Below are 21,185 nucleotides of genomic sequence, written 5' to 3' on the forward strand. Positions count from 1 at the left end.
GTAAAGCATTTTCTACTGCAGCAACTCTCTTAAAAGGTACCTGAGATGTATGAGGTAACGGAGCCACTGATGAGCATTAGGATCGGAATCACTGGCCCCAACAGGCATGTTTAATGTACGCTGACGGACGAACGTGCGTGAGTTGGGCGGCATATCAGACAGGTCATACATTACCACAAACATCTTCACAACAGTCCCATGCGGATTGAATAATGTCACCTGAACCGTTCCCTTGTTTGGCACATGGTAACCTTTCTTGCCCAAATTAATGTGACCCTAGAAAGCAAAGAATGATTACAGAAAATGATGTAAATAAGATCTTACAGCTAAGTATATATTACAAACATCAACTGCTCCACTTGCATATCAAAAATATGAACATCATAATCATGTATAATTGTCCATGACAACAAAGGTATAAAAAATTATGTGTTGATATCATCTTAATAGTAATTAACTGGTTGTGTATCAAGATATACCTCATATTCTTAAGTCAGTGTTCTCTAGACATGAGAAATAACTGAATAAATTATTTCAGCATCTGACACATCTAATCTCATAAGTTTCCTAGACTGACGTTAATCACCAACTTCTGCTGGTAATCATCAATTCCTTGTCTTACACTAAAACTCTAATGATTAAATGCAGATGTAACTTTTGAGGAAGTGCTTAAGCTGTTAATACAGCACCCTGTTCATACTTTATATCATATTTGTTCTTATCCCTTACATGTAACTACATATCTCATGTAGTATGGGGCATGGTAAGACAGACTTCATTTTGGGCAAGCTAAACTTTACCCTTACCACACAACTTAGGCATAAATCTACTATTCATTCTTGTCTACAGATGGGACATCTCAAATAATATCATAACCCTGAAACCCTTTACTCAAGGGTTCCTGCAACTTCAAGTCTGCACTACACTCAGTAGCAGGGACAGAATGGACTCCATTGAAGAGAGAAGTTCTTTGATGAGACTGTATTGTTCCATCAACTGACAATGATATTGCCTCACCAGAAGTGACTTTTCACTCACAGTGTAACCTCAAGCAGGTAGAGTCCCTCTAAGGCTCAGTCATCTGTTCTTGACACTACCTCAAAAACACCAAAAATGGTGAATATGTAAAAAAAAAAAAACTTGTCCTGTTTAAACACTAAAAACATAGGAACGGTATATGGAAATGATCAAAGAAAGGTTTAAAACAAATATAAAAATTACATACCATATATGGAGATGAGATCTGGTCATTATCACATAATGTGTAAAAGAAGACAGTGACAGGCTTGGTGGTGCGCTTCGGACAGAAAGCACCTGAGGCAGCTATCTCTGCAGTGAAGCCCTGAACTGTTGATACAGGCTCAAGACGTCCATTTAACACACACTCCTCAAAGCTGCCTAGTAGATTTGAACATGTAACAGTGGCTGGAGCTGATGCTGACAGCTGCGTTGATTTGTTTATGGTGTTGCGAGCTGCATGCGTCTCCACAGTATCGACTTCTTCCTCCTCATTTTCACAGTTATACAGCGCACTGCAGTGGAACGATGTCGATCTACAATTTTTTTGTGAAAGGGTCAGTCAAGTAAAGGAGAGCTACAAAAAGCCAAGGACTAGATGATGTTGGAAAATAAAGCATTGTGCAGCATGTATAAATATCTTTTTTATTCTATATATCTTTGGGAATATTTGAATAATGTCTGAATTATATACATGCATATCTAAGGTGCTACATATGCATTTTTTGTGTTTGTGTGTGCATTCTCTTGAGTAAATGTATGCATGCAAGTGCATTTGTTTGTGTATGCATGCATGTTTACCTGCCTACATCTGTAAAAGCAAGCCAGCAGGGATTTCATGCATTCATAATCTCCAAAGGTAAGAGTGTCCAAGTTTGTGCTACATCCTCTTAGTGCACATGAGGAAGAAGCTTTAAACTCATGTCCCCCAACCCATTCTTGCATTTCGATCAAAAAAATTTAACTTTTCAAGGTTAGTCCCATTTACTCCATCTTCACTTGGCTTGTTGAAAGGGTCTATAGTTCGGCTGCTGACGAATACTTCTGCACATTCTTCCACACACAGATATCATGCCTAACTTCCAGTTATGTTGCCATGTTTAGGATTCTCTTCTGACTTCAATGAATTGATCTGTAATGCTCTCAAGGCCTCCCAGTAACTTTTATGTCATAACATTTCACCTTATCCTTCTTTCTTCCAAAATGGTTTCCTCTCTTTCTTCATCATAAATTCTAATCAATTCTGATACCATTCTTGCTGCATTCCAGAGGTCTCTTTCCCAGAAGTTCTATGTGGCTCAGCAGGTAAGAAGACTAGATTGATGTGGCATACTCCAGTCTTGGTAAAAAAAATGTATTGTATATCCTGTATATCCTCCTACAGATCTCACTGTCCATGTACTTTAAGTCAATTTTGACTTATCAAAATATTCAATAGAGTTCACTTTTCTCACAGTTTTCATATTATGTTCTGGTGACAAATTTTGCTTCGAGTAATTCCTATGTAATTACCCACTTCCACAGTCCTTGAAGGGAACTAGTTATAAACTTATCGGGCCCCATATCTTGGACCTTTTTATTTATATTTATTCATTTATTATACTTAGCGTTAGCGAGGTAGCACAAGGAAACAGACGAAAGAATGGCCCAACCCACCCACATACACAAGTATATACATAAATGCCCACACATGCACATATACATACCTATACATTTCAACATTTTCTTTATTTTTTCATACTATTTGCCATTTCCCGCATTAGCGAGGTAGGGTTAAGAACAGAGGACTGAGCCTTTAAGGGAAATCCTCACTTGGCCCCCTTCTCTTTTCCTTCTTCTGGAAAATTAAAAACGAGAGAGGAGGATTTCCAGCCCCCTGCTACATTTCAACACATACATACATATACATACACAGACATATACATATATACACACGTACATGTTCATGCTTGCTGCCTTCATCCATTCCTGTCAGCACCCCACCACACATGAAATGGCACCCCACCTCCCCCCGTGAGGACGAGGTAGTGCTAGGAAAAGAGAACAAAGGCCACATTCGTTCACACTCAGTCTCTAGCTGTCATGTGTAATGCACCGAAACCATGACTCCCTTTCCACATCCAGGTGCCACAAAACTTTCCATATAATCTTTTACCCTTTTCATAGTATGACTTTCAAATTGTTTTCCCTGATATAGCACTCATAGATTGTTTAAACTCTTTACTGTTTTACAGACTATATATTTCACAGTTAAATTCCTTATGGAATTCTTTCCATTCCTTTCATATTTTTGGTAACATCAACAAAAATGTTCAGACTGTATACCTGTCTCCTTTGACAAACCATTTATGTAGATCAAAAATATTAGTGGCCTTATCACAGCCCTGATCAACATTTGCCAACTGAAGAGGTTCCCCCGACATGTATTCTCTGTGTCCTCCAGAAGTTCCTCTGACATGTATTCTCAATGTCCTCCTATGTGGTACTCCTCTGACCCTAGCCTAGGTATTTAGATTCATCATAAATATTCTTCAGGGGTTACAACCAAAGGCATTGTGGCAGTCTAAGAACACAAAATCCACTCACCCACTCCTCTTTTCTAGAATGCTGCCTACTTTCTCACAGAAATCAAAGAGATTCACTATGCAACATTTTTCATTTTGAAATAAAGTTTTCTCTCTCTTAAATAGCTTTTACCAATGAAGAAAATATTTACCTGCTTCCAGATTATATTTTCAAGTATTTTAGAGGTATTGCAGTAAACATAAATATTACTATTACACAACTCCAGGACCTCTTTTATGGGGCTCCTGCAGCTCTGAGGCTGCATTTCACATATGAACAGGAAAATAATGGATTTCTAAGGAGTGTGAAAGACTGTACTCCTTTCTGTTCACTGATGATGGTGCAGCCTTACCAAAGATGACTTCTGGTAGGCAGAGTTCGATAACACCATACATATTTATGTACCATAAGATTAGTAATCAACACTCAACAACAGCACAATGAAACACAAATAATTCAAACATAGTCGCACCTTAACATGCTTGGCATAATTTTTCTGCAACAGTTCTAACCCTCTCCCACCCAAACCACTACACAACTACTCACCAAACACCAGGCAGAAATAAAAATACCATCCCTACGTCACACTTCTGCAACCTATATTCGCAGATCACTCATCATCCACAAAAAAGACACTGATAGAACATAGCCACACTTTACTGACCTGACAGTTACAAAACAATCCCCAACCCACTCTTATTCAACCTCCAATTGGGCACAGTGTCAAAGGCTTTCTGAAAGTCCAGGAACACAGCCAACCTACCCACCTCTCTGACCCATGATGGAGTTCACTATCATAATAGTACAGAAGATTCGCAATGTATGACCTCTTTTCCCTGAAACTATGTTGTCTCCCACTCAGGTAGTCTCTACTTTGAAAGGATTTGGTAATTTTTGTTTTCTAATTCCCTTTTCCAGAGTTTTATGAATGACTTTCTACTGAGACTGGCCTGTAGTTCATTGCAATTTATCAATAACCCTTCTTTGTGTAATTACCCATTAATACTGTAAGTGGAGGGAATTTTACATTCGTGGGGCCCCATCTCTTAAACTTTCTCAACTAACATACAACTTTTAACCTTCTGTATGCTATCTAAATTTACCAATTTCCTGGTTCAGTTTATTCCATTCATCTATCTTATACAATAAAAGTACTTCTTTATACTCTTTAAACACTTTCCATGCTTAATTTCATGTAAAGTCATCTGGTTGTTCTACCACTATATCTTTTTGAAGCACCATTCACTGTCTAAGACATCAGTCTGGCTTAAAAAAAAGAAGCTGTGATCAGGTCATCCCTGTGTATAATCACCTATTCATACTATAAGTGAAGTGAGAATTACATGAGGGATTCCACCTCCTGTACATTCTCTAATGACACAACTTCTTAAATTTATGTATACTTAACGCCTTAATCATGTTTTCAGTAATTTTATTTCTTTCATCTACCACTTTCATCCTATAAATCTCTTTCTTGCTTAATTTTGGGCTATGTCCTCTAGCAGTCCTATCCCTACATCTTTCAAAACTCTACTGTCTAAATCACCAATCTGGTTTAAAAATTTAAATGTTATGATCATGTCACCCCTAACCTTTCCCTTCTCCAAGGTGGGCAAATCTATGGCTTCTAGCCTTTCCCTACCCTCCTCTGAGCCTTCTCTAGCAGCTCTTTGTGTTTCTTAAGTGTACTGACCAAACTTGAGAAGCATTCTAATTTAGGCCTTCATCAGATATGAACAGCTTGCTGAACATTTCTTTATCTTTATACTTGAAAGCTATCTTATTATTTGCCAGAAGACAGTTGGCTTCCTTTACTATTCAAAGAATGAGGGACTTCAGCGCTCTCAAGTCCTCACACAAATATTCCTGAAGCTCATTTCATCTATATAATAATCTTACTAAGGCCTTCTTTAATGTCACCCCAATCTGCTATGTACAAGGAGGGAGTTCTACAATGATGGGGCTCCATCTCTAAAACAATTTCTAAACATATGCATGCTTTCACATTCACCTTATACTTGGTGTATTTTATTCATCCACTACATATACTAAAAAGTACTTCACATCTTTTTTCACAATTTTCTTCTTCAAATTCAAGCTGTGGCCTCAGGTCATTGTATTCCAGCCAGACTTCCACCAATTATAAGTTACTTCAAAAACTTGAAAGGTTTCAAGTAAGTCAACACTCATTCTTCTTACTTCCACTGTGGGTAAACTGAAAGTCTTAAGCCGTTCTCTGTTAATTGGTTTTCTTAATTCCAGTACCATATTTGTTGCCCTTCTCTGGACCTTCTGTTAGTTCTTTGTACTTCTTAAAGTAAAGTAACCAACCTTGAGATGCACATTCTAGCTTTGGCCTGAAGTGGATGAGAAAAGATTGTCGAGTATTCCTTGTCCATATAATTGGGTGCCATTACAATATTTGCCAACAGACAATTTGTCTCCTTTACTATTCTCCTAAACATGAAACTAATGAGAGGTTAGAGATGATGTCTATTCCCAAGTCTCTCACACAAAGATTCCCTAGGCCTATTTCCTGCATGATAATATTCATATTGAGGCCTTGTTTTACTGTATCCATCCTCATTATGCTGTATTTACTTGACTGATTTTCATCAACCATGCATTTGACCCTCTATGGAGCTTATCCACATTCCCATCTAGGTTGACACATTCCTCCTTATATTTACTTCCCTCATGACTTTGTCATTATCCGCAAACATATTCAGGTGTGTGTCCAATCCTTCAGGCATACAATTTGCATATATCAAGAAGGGCAGTGGTCCCAAAACAGAACCATGCAGCATGCCAATGGTGACATCAACGTATTTCAAGAAGACTCCTCTTACATCCATCATTTATTCCCATCCACTAAAATCATCTCTCCACTGAAGTAGTTGATCCCTTATTCTTGCTTGAAGATCCAACTTCATTACCAACCTCATATGTAGTACTGTCCAACTGCTGTCTGGAAGTTCAGGTACAAACAATCCATCCAACCTTCTCTTTTGCCTAAAATGGAGCTCATTCCCTTAAAGAAATGTTTAAAGCATATGATTTCCTTTCTGTTTCACTCAGATAACTTCTTATCTATTTGCTTTCTGTCACTTCTAATATAGTACTCTACTGACCACTCTCACCAGCAAGACCCACCTGTGGTTCAGGGCATCCTCCACATTTCCTTTCTTGAAGATAAGTATGTTGTTTGCCTGCTTCCACTCCCTTAACATTTTACGTAATTATTACCAGCAACATCTTGAACAACACTATATGAACAACCCTCTAAGTGGTTCCTAAATGTATTTGTGCAAATCTTCAGCCCATATGGAGATATTTCATTTAAATCATAAACAATATTTGCATGAAAACCCTTTAGTATCGTTTATGTCTTTTCTGGAAATTTCAGTGTTTTCTATCACTACCCCCCCCCCCCCCCCCCCATTTTGTCTCGCTGGAGCTAGATTATCTTTCACATTCAAAATATGTTTGAACTTGCAATTCAGCTCCTTACATATCTTTTCTTCATCCTCTACTTCTCCTCCCTCTTAATCTCCTAGCCTTATTATCTGATTTTTAAATAATGCATTCCTGATGAAATTGTGAAAACATTTTGGAGGCAACACCTGCCTTATCTACAATATTCTTCTCAACGTTTCCTTGCTCCTTCTTTCTTATCCTACTATACTCCTTTATCTCTTCTACCTCTCAAATGCTGGCAGCTTGGGGTTCTGCCTGAATCTTCTCCACATTGCACTGTGCTCCTTTGCTTTTTCACATCATTTCTAACAAACTCCTCCTTTTTCATCTTTAGCTCTGTATCTAAAGTTAAAGGTAAGCATGTTCCTACTTCTTCCTTTCAATATTTACTGAACCTTTCACCACAGTCATCAAGTCCAGTGAACTCCGTTTCCCTACTCATGTTAAACTAACAATCATTGAGTCTGTAAAATTTCAACAATCATATTTACTAAGAGATTGGTTTTACTGCTGCTCTTTCTATATCCACATTTACCAAATGATTAAACTCCATCTTTACATGATCATTTTTTTCCTGTTTGGTTACTACATTTTTCTCACTATCCATGTTAATATCAGTTAAGATCTGGTTCTGGTGTACTCAGTGGCATGGTTGTATGGTACAGGAAATTTTTTTTTTTTTTTTTTTTTTTTTATACTTTGTCGCTGTCTCCCGCGTTTGCGAGGTAGCGCAAGGAAACAGACGAAAGAAATGGCCCAACCCCCCCCCCCCATACACATGTATATACATACGTCCACACACGCAAATATACATACCTACACAGCTTTCCATGGTTTACCCCAGACGCTTCACATGCCTTGATTCAATCCACTGACAGCACGTCAACCCCGGTATACCACATCGCTCCAATTCACTCTATTCCTTGCCCTCCTTTCACCCTCCTGCATGTTCAGGCCCCGATCACACAAAATCTTTTTCACTCCATCTTTCCACCTCCAATTTGGTCTCCCTCTTCTCCTCGTTCCCTCCACCTCCGACACATATATCCTCTTGGTCAATCTTTCCTCACTCATTCTCTCCATGTGCCCAAACCACTTCAAAACACCCTCTTCTGCTCTCTCAACCACGCTCTTTTTATTTCCACACATCTCTCTTACCCTTACGTTACTCACTCGATCAAACCACCTCACACCACACATTGTCCTCAAACATCTCATTTCCAGCACATCCACCCTCCTGCGCACAACTCTATCCATAGCCCACGCCTCGCAACCATACAACATTGTTGGAACCACTATTCCTTCAAACATACCCATTTTTGCTTTCCGAGATAATGTTCTCGACTTCCACACATTCTTCAAGGCCCCCAGAATTTTCGCCCCCTCCCCCACCCTATGATCCACTTCCGCTTCCATGGTTCCATCCGCTGCCAGATCCACTCCCAGATATCTAAAACACTTCACTTCCTCCAGTTTTTCTCCATTCAAACTCACCTCCCAATTGACTTGACCCTCAACCCTACTGTACCTAATAACCTTGCTCTTATTCACATTTACTCTTAACTTTCTTCTTCCACACACTTTACCAAACTCAGTCACCAGCTTCTGCAGTTTCTCACATGAATCAGCCACCAGCGCTGTATCATCAGCGAACAACAACTGACTCACTTCCCAAGCTCTCTCATCCCCAACAGACTTCATACTTGCCCCTCTTTCCAAAACTCTTGCATTTACCTCCCTAACAACCCCATCCATAAACAAATTAAACAACCATGGAGACATCACACACCCCTGCCGCAAACCTAGATTCACTGTGTGAGGACCTGTGTGAGGAAGTACCAGGAGAGACTGAGTACAGAATGGAAAAAGGTGAGAACAATGGAAGCAAGGGGAGTGGGGGAGGAATGGGATGTATTTAGGGAATCAGCGATGGATTGCGCAAAAGATGCTTGTGGCATGAGAAGAGTGGGAGGTGGGTTGATTAGAAAGGGTAGTGAGTGGTGGGATGAAGAAGTAAGAGTATTAGTGAAAGAGAAGAGAGAGGCATTTGGACGATTTTTGCAGGGAAAAAATGCAATTGAGTGGGAGATGTATAAAAGAAAGAGACAGGAGGTCAAGAGGAAAATTTCTTATATACACTTAAAAACTTGCACCTCCAAGACTTTTTGTCTCCTGAGAATCAAATTTATCAGGTACTCTACCATCTCTGAAAAGTATATGCTTTACCACTTCATATATCATCCTATTCATCATTTCATTATCATCATATTTTTACAGCAATCCAGTCCTTTGAAGGATTATACATTATCAACACCACTATGTTCCTCTTTTCCTTAGTTGCTCTTCCCATTATGCATTGTTTGAATGGGCCAACTACCAGTATTTCCTGAAACTCTTAAGAATTCTCTTTTCAGAAGGACCAAACCTCCTCCTCCACTTTCTTTGTTTTCCCTTTCAATTCTTGCTATAATGAATCCCTCTGAACAGAGCAGGTAAGATCTTATTTCATAAGTAAGTTTCGTCTCCAAAATCTAACAATTTCAGGTGCATTTTCCATAATCTGGACCTTAAATTCCAGCTCTCTACCATATATCTACCATTCCATCTGCATTTCTATAAATTACTTTCAGTCTGACAGTTCATCACTTAACTTTCCTTACCTCTCTGCATTATGGGAAAGGCTGCTCTATCTTCTTGCCTCATTTGATTTTAAAAAATTTTTCCTTCTAACTGTATTCTTTGTTCTTTTCCCTTCCCTTCCCTTGGACTATCATGTCTAATGAATACTTTACTGAATTCCTCCTTTTTTTTCAGCCTGCCTAGAAGACCGAATCAAATGTAAGCATAGCAGGTCATCTTATACGGTGACAATCTCCACCAATTCTACTTTCCCTGTAACTATGTGGGGCAATTCTAACAATTTATGTTTTCTGAATCCTTTTTCCCATCTCATCTCGCTGGTGATGGGGTTATAAAGTCTTCCACCATGAATACACTTTTGAACTTGTCAGTTACTTTCTCGCATGTCTTCCTGTCATCTACACCTCTTCCTACTAAGTCTCTTTGCTTGTAGAGTTGTATTTCAACTGACAAATTTACTTTTGATAAATCTATGGAAGAAGTTTTGAATTTTCCCCAGCCTTGTTCACAACATTCTTTCCAGAGTTTCATTATTCAACCTCCCTTTTTCTGCTACATTCATTCTATCCCTTCTTAACCTTACCTATGCTGATTGAATGATGTGCTGCTTCAAGCTTCTCCAAAGTATATCCCCTATCACTCTTTTCTAACCTTCTATCACTATTTGAAACACCTTTACAGTACATTTCACATCACTTTCTAAAGTGTTCTAAAAGATAATGTTCAGCTCCCAATCTCATCCACTATTGACGTCCTTATTAACCATGAAGTCAAACAAATATTACACAATTACATTCTCAATATGATGTCCTTTGTGGTAGTAGGTGAGTGGAGTCCATCATTAGTACTGTCTCTTGGGTATCAGAGGAGTTGGTGGCTGTGCCACAATGAGCCAGCAACATGCTTGCTGGCCAATGTAGCCATCCTTTCTCCTTACTACAGCTACTAATGCGTTGCTCGTATCCAATCATCTCCATCTGAAACACAGCACTTAACAAAACACACAACTCTTTACTCTAGTTTTTCGTCTCTTTTCCTTCAAAAAATTGTGGCAGTGCACATTCATTTAGATTCTCCAGTGCAGAATCAAAACACTGTTGTCAGTCTAGGTATGCTGGATGGTTCCCAAGGATCCAAAACCTGACGTTAAGCAAACAGAACACTCATTCAGATCAAGCTCCCACACCTGGCAATTATTTATTCTGTTATGCAACATTAGCGATCTTAAATCTAACTTTCCCTTTGCTGATGAACATTTATCCACTTCTTCCTCTGAATTTTTCTCTCTGAAACCCACCTGTCCAAGGATGCTACCCCTGTACACTTACTTTTCTCACTTTTCTAACTTTAATCCCAATCATTATTTTTGCTCAAAGGTGGTGTCTGCACCTACTGTAAAACAAAAATTCCCATTGTTTGCCTATGTATCTTGAGTTTCTTAAATTTGACGTCATCTAGCTTAATATGTTCATCCCTTCAACTATCTGATGAAGAGCCATGAAGCATTTAGTTTCACCTGGGCAAGAGTTATGGCCTTCTTATGATGTTTCCTTGGTAAATCACTTGAGCTGGCTCTATGAGGACATTGTTAAATGTGAAATACCCTTCTTAAAAATATTCAGGGGCTCTAACCTTGTTTTTTTTTAAAAAATTATCTTCCTGCCCAAGGAGTCCCCTCTATGGGGCTCCTACAGAACTGCCAGTTACTTCCAGTTTGCAGGACAAAAGGTCATAAGATGTGGTGATGATGTGTATATGTCTATGTGGGGAGAATGCAGGGCAACTAAGCAGTAAGTGTTGTGCATCTTTAATGAAGTCATTGCATCATGGGTATGAGAAAGCTTGGTATATGTTTAAATGGTGTTGTACTGCTGGAATGATAGGTGGTATCTAAAATGCAGACAGGATAGTGCAACTTGTAATAAATGTCTGGTGAGTGTCATTCCAGATGGGTAAACACATGACAGGGCTGTGTTTAAGGCTGGGCCGGGAAGACAGTTTGTGCTTGTTAAGTCATTTCACCGAGTATATGCTTCGTCAGAATTGAGTTTGATGTGGATAGGGGTTATGCGAGTGTAGGCTGTTGACATGTGAGACAAGAGTGAGCTTTTTTCTTTAACTGGGGATTGGTGGTTAGTTATCAAGTGGTTTGTGCTTTTGCAAAGGAATGAGTGCTGAACATGTTAAAGCAGGATTGTACTGGGAGAATATCTGTTTCACTGCGTAGGCAGAGAGTGCCTATGGTTGCCAGGCAGCCATTGATTGTTCTGAGTGTTGTGTTTCATGTGGTTTGCAGCTTTGCTATAATCATTTCTGACAGGCTCAATGACCAGACAGGTTAGGCACAGTTTAGGGTGGAGTAAATTTGCATACGATACTACAGGATTCCATTCTATATCTGAAAATAGTACCACTAAGTGTTCTGGATGCATTTAGTTTGTTGCCTTGTATTCATAGCTATAATATGGGAGGCAAATGTAATCCATGTGTTGCATGTGATGCCCAAAACAGTTGGAGTTTTGTCGAGTGGGAGCAATTGTCCATGCAAGGTGATAAGAGCATGCAGTTTGGATTAATGTCAATCAGGGGTTAAAAGAGCAACAGACAACTGTACAGATTCAAATAATCTGTTCTGGGTGCAACAGTAATCCAAGTGTAATGGAATTGTATGTTTCTTGATGATTGTATAGTGTCAAGGTAATGCAATGATAAGAATTTTAAACTATGGTCTGAAGAAGGTGGAGGAGGAACAGATATAAGGGATGGAAAAGGGAGATGAAGTGTAGTGTGGATAAGGAATGAAAAAGAAAAGAAAGGGTAACAAAAAAAAAAAAGGTTAGGTGAAATGACGAAGTGGTAGAGATATTTAGAGTAAGCAAAAGACAAGATGGAAGAGGAAAACATTAATGATGAAGAAAAGGAGGGGAGAGAACAGAGAAAAGAAAATCTAAAAAATGAGAAAGAATTGGCCATAGTAAAGTGAACTGAACGAGGAGGAGATGGCAAAGATATGGAACATGAAGTGTATGACGACAACTGATGAGGAAGAACAAGATGTGCAGGTACATATTTGTAAAACAAAAAATTTATTGACAGAAATTATTGTGCTGTACATGTGTCTACCAAATATGCATAAAATAATCATTCTGATTAAACCAAAACATTGATAAATATGGACAAAAGAATTAAAACATTACTGAAATGAGATGAATGAACAGCAACCAGAAGGAGAAGAGAGAGGGCAAGGTGACAGAAAAGGATGTAGAGAAGAGGATGAGATGATGGAAGAGAACATGGACATATTCCTGGAAGGACAGGCAACAGGAGACCATACAATCCACAATAAGGTCTTCTGATGAAGGACAGTAATTGCATCATGAGGTCATAATCTTATTTGTGAAAGAAACAGGATATTAAAGTATGAGGCAGAAGAAAGGGAAGAAGAAAGGGGAAAATAAGGGAAATGAGTAGGGAAAACATAGAAGACAAAAGAAAGGAGATAGGAGGAGGAAAAAGAGGGGGTAAAGACTGACAAAGATAGAAAAAAAAGGGGGGGAGGAAGGTGATGAGTTAATGAGAGAAGCAGATGCAAAAGGATAAAGAGATGAGAATAGGATAACAAAACTGAGAAAAGGATGCTGAAAAGTGGGAAGGGAAATGAAAAAATGAAAGGAGAAAAGTTGAAAGAAGGAAGAACAGAGGAGGATGGGGGACAAAGATATTACATGAGAAAAAACAGTATGTAGGAGAAAGGATGTGGAAGTGGGAAGAAAAAGGAGAAATAAAAGATGGGAGAAAAAGGAAAGGATAGAGAGACAGAACAGGATAAGAGAGAGCATAAGGTAGAGGAGGCAGACCCCATAACTACCAGAAATACATTCCCATGAACTATTTGGTCATTGCCTGCAATCCCCTCCACACTTGATACTAAACTGTTAATGAAAATTACTTCAGATTTTGATATAGTCAAGATGCAACTGTCTGTCTACTCTCTTATGAAAATACAGCCAAAACATCCAAATAATCTGAGTATTCTTGAGATCATTATCTAAACTTTTACAATAATGTTGGAACTGATTTAATTTTGTTATGGCCTTTATAAAATACATGAGCAACTGGTAATGATGATAATATCCCAGGAAGCCTTTTTTTTTTTTAGATGTCAAACAAATATATAATCAAAATAAGTCCACTCCTTTTTAAAGAAAACATTAAACATACTGTGATTAAAAAAGGCATCACTTCTAGGTTGATGGTCTTTGAAATGGAGAGAATTCATTCAAATTTGCTACAGTGTAATTCATGACCCAGCTGTTCCAAAATATGCATGCATGAAAAAAAAACAATATTTTGCTTACCTGAAAAACTACAAACTTAACAAAAGCATACCAAACCAAATTCAAAAATACTTGAAAAACTTGCACATAGACAACAGAAACAGAACTCTAATGTTTGTGACAGATTCCACCACTCTGCAGAATGCTGGTCAGGTAGGCTATGTTTACCTACATATTAGCCAGACAAAGCATTCCTTGTACAGCTATGCAGAAAAAAGTGTGAGAATATAGCTAAGGGAAGAAAGACACTTATATACAGACAACAATAACACAAAAATATTTAAATCTATTTAACCTTTCCATGCTAATACCAAAAGGCACTGCCTTAAGTGATCAAATTACTAACCTCATGAAGGCTTTATGTAATACATAAATTAGAACAGCTAAGTGACACACTATCAATCATTACTATATACCTAAATCAAAACAATTCCATAACTCACCTCTTAATTGCAGCAACACAGTTCAGGCTTGAATCATAGTCGAAACGTTTTCCTTTCCGAAGAGGTGCTGGGGAAGAAGTCAAAGGCAATCCAGTCTTACTGTGAAAGACCATGTTCGTTGCAGAATCCAAAGATCGCCTAAACTGAGCTTTTTCACTTGCTGATGGGATAGGAACTCCTTTTCCATTACAAATCTTTTCCACTTCATTATCTACCTGATTAAGCTCTCTAAGTGTCACACCATTCTCTTTGTCTTCTAAGATTTCCATGTCATGTGTTTCAATTTGTTCTTGCTTCATTTGCTCTGCCAATTCATTCCAGTCCATGTCATCATCCCCACAGTCTGGTTGGTTATTGTCCTGAGAGTTGTCCTGAGTTGATTGATGAACTTTTGTCATAAGGTGCTTGAGCAAACTTGTACTCTTCAAAAATCCTTCACGGGTATCCCTAATACATCTACCACTATCCTTACCAATATCCTTCATAACTGTTTGGTCAACTGCTTCTGATAAAAACTTTTCCTTGAAATGGTTGCTACTTGATATGTTTTTCTCTGCACCTGTAATAGACACTGAATCTACAGGTTTTTCATCTTCAAAATTTAATGCCCTTTTGACCATTTCTTTCTCTACCACGGATTTTAATTTTCCTGATCCTTGAATATAATTTTGATCATCATCTTGGACCTGACTGTACTCCTTTTGGATGCTTGATAAAACTGCACTAAACGGACTCTTAATCAAAGTCTGTGAAGTTTGCTTCAGGGGCTGGCAGGTAACTGGCTGGGTTGGTTCGCTACTGGCAGTAAAGAAACTAGTTTTGTGGGTGATCTTCTTTGCTTCAATGCATCTGGATTGATTTGAGGATGAGTGTGCATTCTGTCCGCATGCATCTTTAGCATCATGATTACAATTATCACTGTAAACACCTGCACTTCTTTTACCACACGATTCTTTACTTATATCACTACAAACTCTGGTCCGATATGATTCACAACTATCAACTAATGACTTACAACTAGAAATATCACAATGTTTCTCACCACTACGAGCTATGGCTTCAAGAAACAGGTTTTCAGGACTAGAGGTTAACTCCTGGACATCTCCTCTGCCCCAATTTTCTTTATGGCACCTTTCGTTGTTGTGTCCATGACAATCTATAGAAGAGGGGGCTTTTGGTCCCACATTCCCTTTGCATTCACTCCATGAAATATCTAACTTCTTTTCTCCCCCTTTTTCTAACCTACAATCACTTTTCCCATCCCTATCCTTCCAATAAGAGGATTCAAATTTTCCTTCCTTCCAACACCTTGAATCTATCTTCTTTTCTCTATCCTTCATGAATTTGACACCAATTTCTCTTTCACCCCATGATTTACTGCAAACACCACCATCTCCCTTAAAATTTGACATCAAGCTTTTTGATTCACAAGGGCTCCTTGGAGATTCTGTTTCAGATTGGTTCCTGTGACGGTCAATACGAAGTGGTGGTACAGGAGTTGGCTGCCGTAGAACACTGAGAATTTCCATTGTTTCCCGTGGTGTTAACTCAAAGTTGAACTTGCTGTGAAACAAGTGGCTGGGGCTAACATCACCTCTGTTCTTTAGCTCTTGCTTCAGGTCCTTAAAATATCAAAGTAAATTAATATATTGTAAAAATTTACCTGTTCATATGCAAAAATTACTTCTCAAAATCAGACATAAATGCACAAATTACAACTGACAGGTCATATCATATATAATATTTCATTATTACAGAAAATGCAAACACAAAAAAAAAATAATCAAAGGAGACTTCATTTCAAGTCATAACAAGGGCAAGCAGGAAAAATTGCATTGCTTGGTTAACTAAGTTTAAGGACCACAGGAAAATTAATGTCAACAAAATCTTATAAACTAAAGCAACCACAAAATAATAATCAAAAGCTGATAGTTCAATAGCTCCATGAATTTTTCTTTCTTAATTAACCATAAGAATCATCTGCTATCCTCAGTTGTCATTTCCTTACTGCCTTCCAAATAAAGTCAAAGACCAAACACAAGGTCATGTCAGGTAGTAAGTTCAAATTCTTTCATCTTATGTACATATCAGCCTCTGTCCACCAGAAACACTCATTTCCATCTAAAATATGATAGCACTCACAAAAAAATATCTATATGCTGCTCAAAAGATCAATTCAATGAAAAACATCATAACATATAGACTGGATGGAAAACAAAATGAGGGTGGAAATGAAAACTCCTAAGGTGAACTGATAGTGCCACTGGTTAAGATTCCTCATTCTTCAGTAGTCATATATAGATAATTACTTGTTCAATATGTTTAAAGAGTATTCATTATCCTGTAGCCTTAACCCGGTTAAACCAAAGCTCTGGGTCATTATACTGACGTGCATGAAATAGGATATGTGATTCAGGTGTAGAGCACCTGAAAAGACTTATTCTCAAACTTACTTTAGGATGAGGTTGTGAAGATCTGGACTCATCTTTGGTGCCCACTTCAAACAAATCTTCTAAACTGGAGCACAGATGCTTTCCTGTGTGTGAGCAACATGGTCTCAGTTGATCATCCATTACCTTAGGAAGATCCATTACCTCCTGTGTCAGTTCACCCACTCTCACATGGCTCTGCTTACTGTGGGTGCTACACTTTCTACTTTCCTTATTAGCATTACTTGAAGAAGGCTCAGACTCAGATGGTAGTGGCTGAAAGTATTCTCTTTTGCTATTAAGATGTTCAATCTGACATTCCCAATCACTTGGATATTCTCCACGTCGCTTCAACCCTTGATCACGGAATCCATTAAAATCTGGACCATTGGCACCAACTTCAAGGTACTCACCCCTTGTTCTCAGTCTTGCATAAGGATCAAGCTCCTGGTATTCACTCACTGATCTTGTATCTACGTATGAACCAAAAAGAAATGAGTATTCTCCAGCAGGTCCATGAAATTCCTGTTGTTCTTGAAGCTGATACTCAGGATAATGTTGGTATTTCCCACCCCTTGGAGATATCTGACCGAGTGACTTTTGTTGCTGGTCATAGCTGCATGAACTGAGAGAGAGATGAGTTCGTTGTGGATGGGAAGTAACATGCTGTGGTTTCTGCTGCAACACCTGCGGAACCTGTGACCAGCCCATCGGTGGGCGATTATAAACAGGCTGTGGTCTTCTGTACTGTTGGTAAGGTCCTGAGTAATCAAATCTGTAAGGACTTTGCTGCAGCTGTTGCTGCTGCTGGTGAAGATGTAAAGCTTCAGCACTGGGTGAACCACCTGAATCCATAGAAGCATGATGAATAATTGGAGTCACTGGGTAACGAGCTTGGGTCCAAGAAAACGGGTGAGAAGCTGCAGCTGGTCCTAATACCATGTCCATGTCTGGAGGCCTTGTGTTTTGGGGAGCTGGTGGTCTAGGACGACAAATGAGATGTTCAGGTGTCTCTAATGATGGGGATCCTGATCGAGAAGGTGACTGGTAACGACGAGGAAAGCGAGTAAGGGAATTAGGAGGATCTAGGAGAGATTCACCGAGCTGTGTGTCTGGGGATTCACTGCGACTAACTCGTGAATTTTCTGCTAGTCTTGCCTTCATTATACTTCTCCGCAAATCATCATCACACCTGAAAATAGTATACAGTACATGCCTTACTGGTCAACAGACCTAAGAATAAAAATTGTATGGAAGGGATACCTTCTACATGAAAAAGTAACAATTTGGCAATATGAAAAGCTTTCTCTATGAATGTTGGAAAGCATACCACTGGTAAATAATTACACATAAAAGTAGTTTGCCACTGCTGAAAAAAGAATATTTGATCAGTTTTGAAGGCCACCTATTCTCTTAAAACACAAAACAAATTTTCATAAATGCCAAACCAGTCACAATCTTCTCACTGAAACACGATATATCTATCTCAAATAATCTACCTACTTGTCTATCCATAACTTGATTTCCTCACTTTCCATTTCCAAAGAAATGAAGTGAAGCATGGGCTTCCTCATTATTCATTTCCTTTTAACCCTACAAACAAATTCATACATCAAGTACAAATAGTCTCCATTTACACCTACACTTCACATACACAATAATTCCACTGCATGACTGAACATCATTCCTCTGGTATCATCTCAAATACCTTTAGACAAAATCAAAAGACACTGCATGATCTCTTTCTCCACCTTTCTTCAAATATGGCATCTGATATAGTAATACCATCTTCAAAAAAACGTTCAGTCATGCATTAGTCTTTCAATTTATTAACATCACATATCCATCTAACAAGTTCATGCTTTATCCTATGCATTCTTCTAATTCCAAGTATATTACACAAGTTATCCATAAACAAGTATATTGATGTTATCTTTTGCTATCCAGACCTAGAAAGACTCTTTCACATCCAAATAGCAAAATTTGGAATAAACAAACCATCAAACAAGCCTTTTGTGTACTATACACATAAAGTTTTCAAAAGAACAAGAGCTCTCAGTACACATCCAGTTGTTCTCCTTCAGAGGCCTCATATCTTAACCTCTCATCCACATCTAATTCTTCTCTGCAAAAAGTCCATTTCACATAAGAAAGACTCAAAGATCTTTAATTTCCTTTCAACATCCTTATCACACACAAATCATCATAGTAACCAAACATTCTATCTACTTCTTCCTGTAAATCAGCTAAGTGAATAGCATCAACTGTGTAAGACAGATATGACAACTTTCAGTTTCTTCTACCATTGTTCAGGAGTACACAAGCATTACTTCACCTAACATAATATCAAATCCTTAAAATTGTCACTCAGTCATGGAGACAATAAACAACTTAATACATTCTTGTACTTACTTCAAACCACTCACTAATATAGGGGCCCTACTTCCTTTATAAAAGCTCAAACTTGCATTCTGGTCTTTCATGCATCACAGTGCCAAAACATCCCAAAAGTTTTGTCATCAATTCTATCATATTCTTCTTCTAAATCAATGTTGCATTCATATATTTTCATCCCTTGAACTTTACCCATTACCTACTAAATGTAAAAACCTGATCTACACCATCTACCATTCTTACAACTAGATACTTTGTTTTTGCCTACAAGGGATGTTCAAGTCACAATATTTCCAGAAACATAACCAACAATGCAAAGCACACCCTATACTGTCAGTATTATGACACTTTTTTATTCTTTTTGCCTCTTTATAGCATTACAATTACTGCCTTCATTCAATAGCCACATAACCAATTCTTTCCATATCTGCTCACCTGCAGCTTCACCCCCTTTCTCCACCATCTTACCTACCACTCCACTTGTACCCTCAGCTTTTCCATTCTTTAAAAGTGATTCTGCCATCCTCATCTCCTTTGTATTATCTTCCTCTTCCTCTTCCCTATTCTACATTCTCCTTGTCTCTATTATCCCATCAAATTACTAACATGATCCCCAATCAGTTCTTTTAATTACTTTCTATCTTAAACCTATGTCACTGTCTCCCAAAACTGTTAAGTATAACTTTACTTTTCCTGCATCTCTTTATCTTCCAAAACATCTTATTATTTGCCTAAAGATTCCATCTATCCTCTACTCAAAAGTTTCATTTGACATTCTGTTATTTATATGCATTAACTTTTCCTTTTTTATATTTAGAACATTATATTCTACACTCTCTACATTCATTCATCACTATTCTTGGGAATATTCTGTTTTTTCTAATCAAATTTTTTCTCTCTGATCTACTTCCTTAACACTTTCATGTACAAATGGACATCGATGTGGCATCAAAATAGATCCTTACCTTTAACCTATACTGGACACCACTGTGGCATCATAATAAATTCCTACATCTCCTCTATATTGGAAACCACTTTGGCATCATAATAAATACTTACCTTTACCTTATAATGGTCACCAAGGTAGCATCCTAATAAATCCTTACCTTTACCTCATACTAGATGTCACTATGGCATCCTAATAAAATTACTTGCAAAACTGTGAGAAAGCTGTCATCTATATTTTTTCTGCATAGCACTAAATCAGGTTTTTAGCTACCTCAAGAACAAATAACAATCACCACATACGTAGGTGGACCTTAAATATGAGCCCTAGTTTCCCACCCCTGTTGCAAGTGCATATACATTTCACTTATACATACATGCCAAATTGTATGGACATTTATCAAATCTTATGTATATTTTCTGCAAGGTTCTCTTCAGCAGGCATTCAGCTAATGAGTGAATAACAACTAACACAATATTGAGCAGAGCTTACTCAGAAGCCTCAGTTCCCAACCTAAAACTGCTGTACAAGCATTAATATTTCATTATACTCCAAAATCCTAAAGAAACTTATTACATACTTTTTCTGAACATTTCTCTTGACTAGGCTTCTTGCTAACTCAGCAACTCTCTGACTAGGATATTTGCTAACTCAGGAATTAATGATCATTTAAATGTTTACAAATACAATGGAGAACATGGACAATAGAAGCAGAGTAACCAGCTTGGAAACAAAAACTTAATTCATACTTGCTAATGTTATATATTCATAATACCAGAAAAATTACTACAAATACAGTTTTTTCTTGAAAGTTCTTTTCAGTAATTTTGACCTAACTCAAAAATTAATAATCAGTTAAACATACTTATTTAGGAGGCTTTAAAGATAAGAGGGACAATCAGAAAAAACATAAGACAGCCTACTTACACTAGCCTTC

The 21,185-nt window shown here is 38.0% G+C and overlaps 1 protein-coding gene across 5 annotated transcripts in view; it reads right to left on the bottom strand.

Moving 5' to 3' along the window:
• The window catches only part of atos (atos homolog atossa), a 271,964-nt gene that overhangs the window by 6,048 nt on the left and 244,731 nt on the right, over positions 1-21,185 (bottom strand). For 4 of the 5 annotated variants that reach the window (XR_011712024.1, XM_071656663.1, XM_071656662.1 and 1 more), the window contains 4 exons: positions 16,933-18,100; positions 14,480-16,101; positions 1,226-1,553; positions 41-276 (listed from right to left, as the gene is read on the bottom strand). Coding sequence is in view for 4 of the 5 variants with exons in the window: in XM_071656663.1 (XP_071512764.1) it covers positions 41-276; positions 1,226-1,553; positions 14,480-16,101; positions 16,933-18,100 (3,354 nt within the window). In the remaining variant the exon portion in view is untranslated. The remainder of the gene's footprint in view (positions 1-40; positions 277-1,225; positions 1,554-14,479; positions 16,102-16,932; positions 18,101-21,185) is intronic. The other variant, XM_071656665.1, reaches the window with a different exon arrangement.

This window comes from Panulirus ornatus, chromosome 63 (genome assembly GCF_036320965.1).
Source record: "Panulirus ornatus isolate Po-2019 chromosome 63, ASM3632096v1, whole genome shotgun sequence".
Taxonomy (NCBI): Eukaryota; Metazoa; Arthropoda; class Malacostraca; order Decapoda; family Palinuridae; genus Panulirus; species Panulirus ornatus.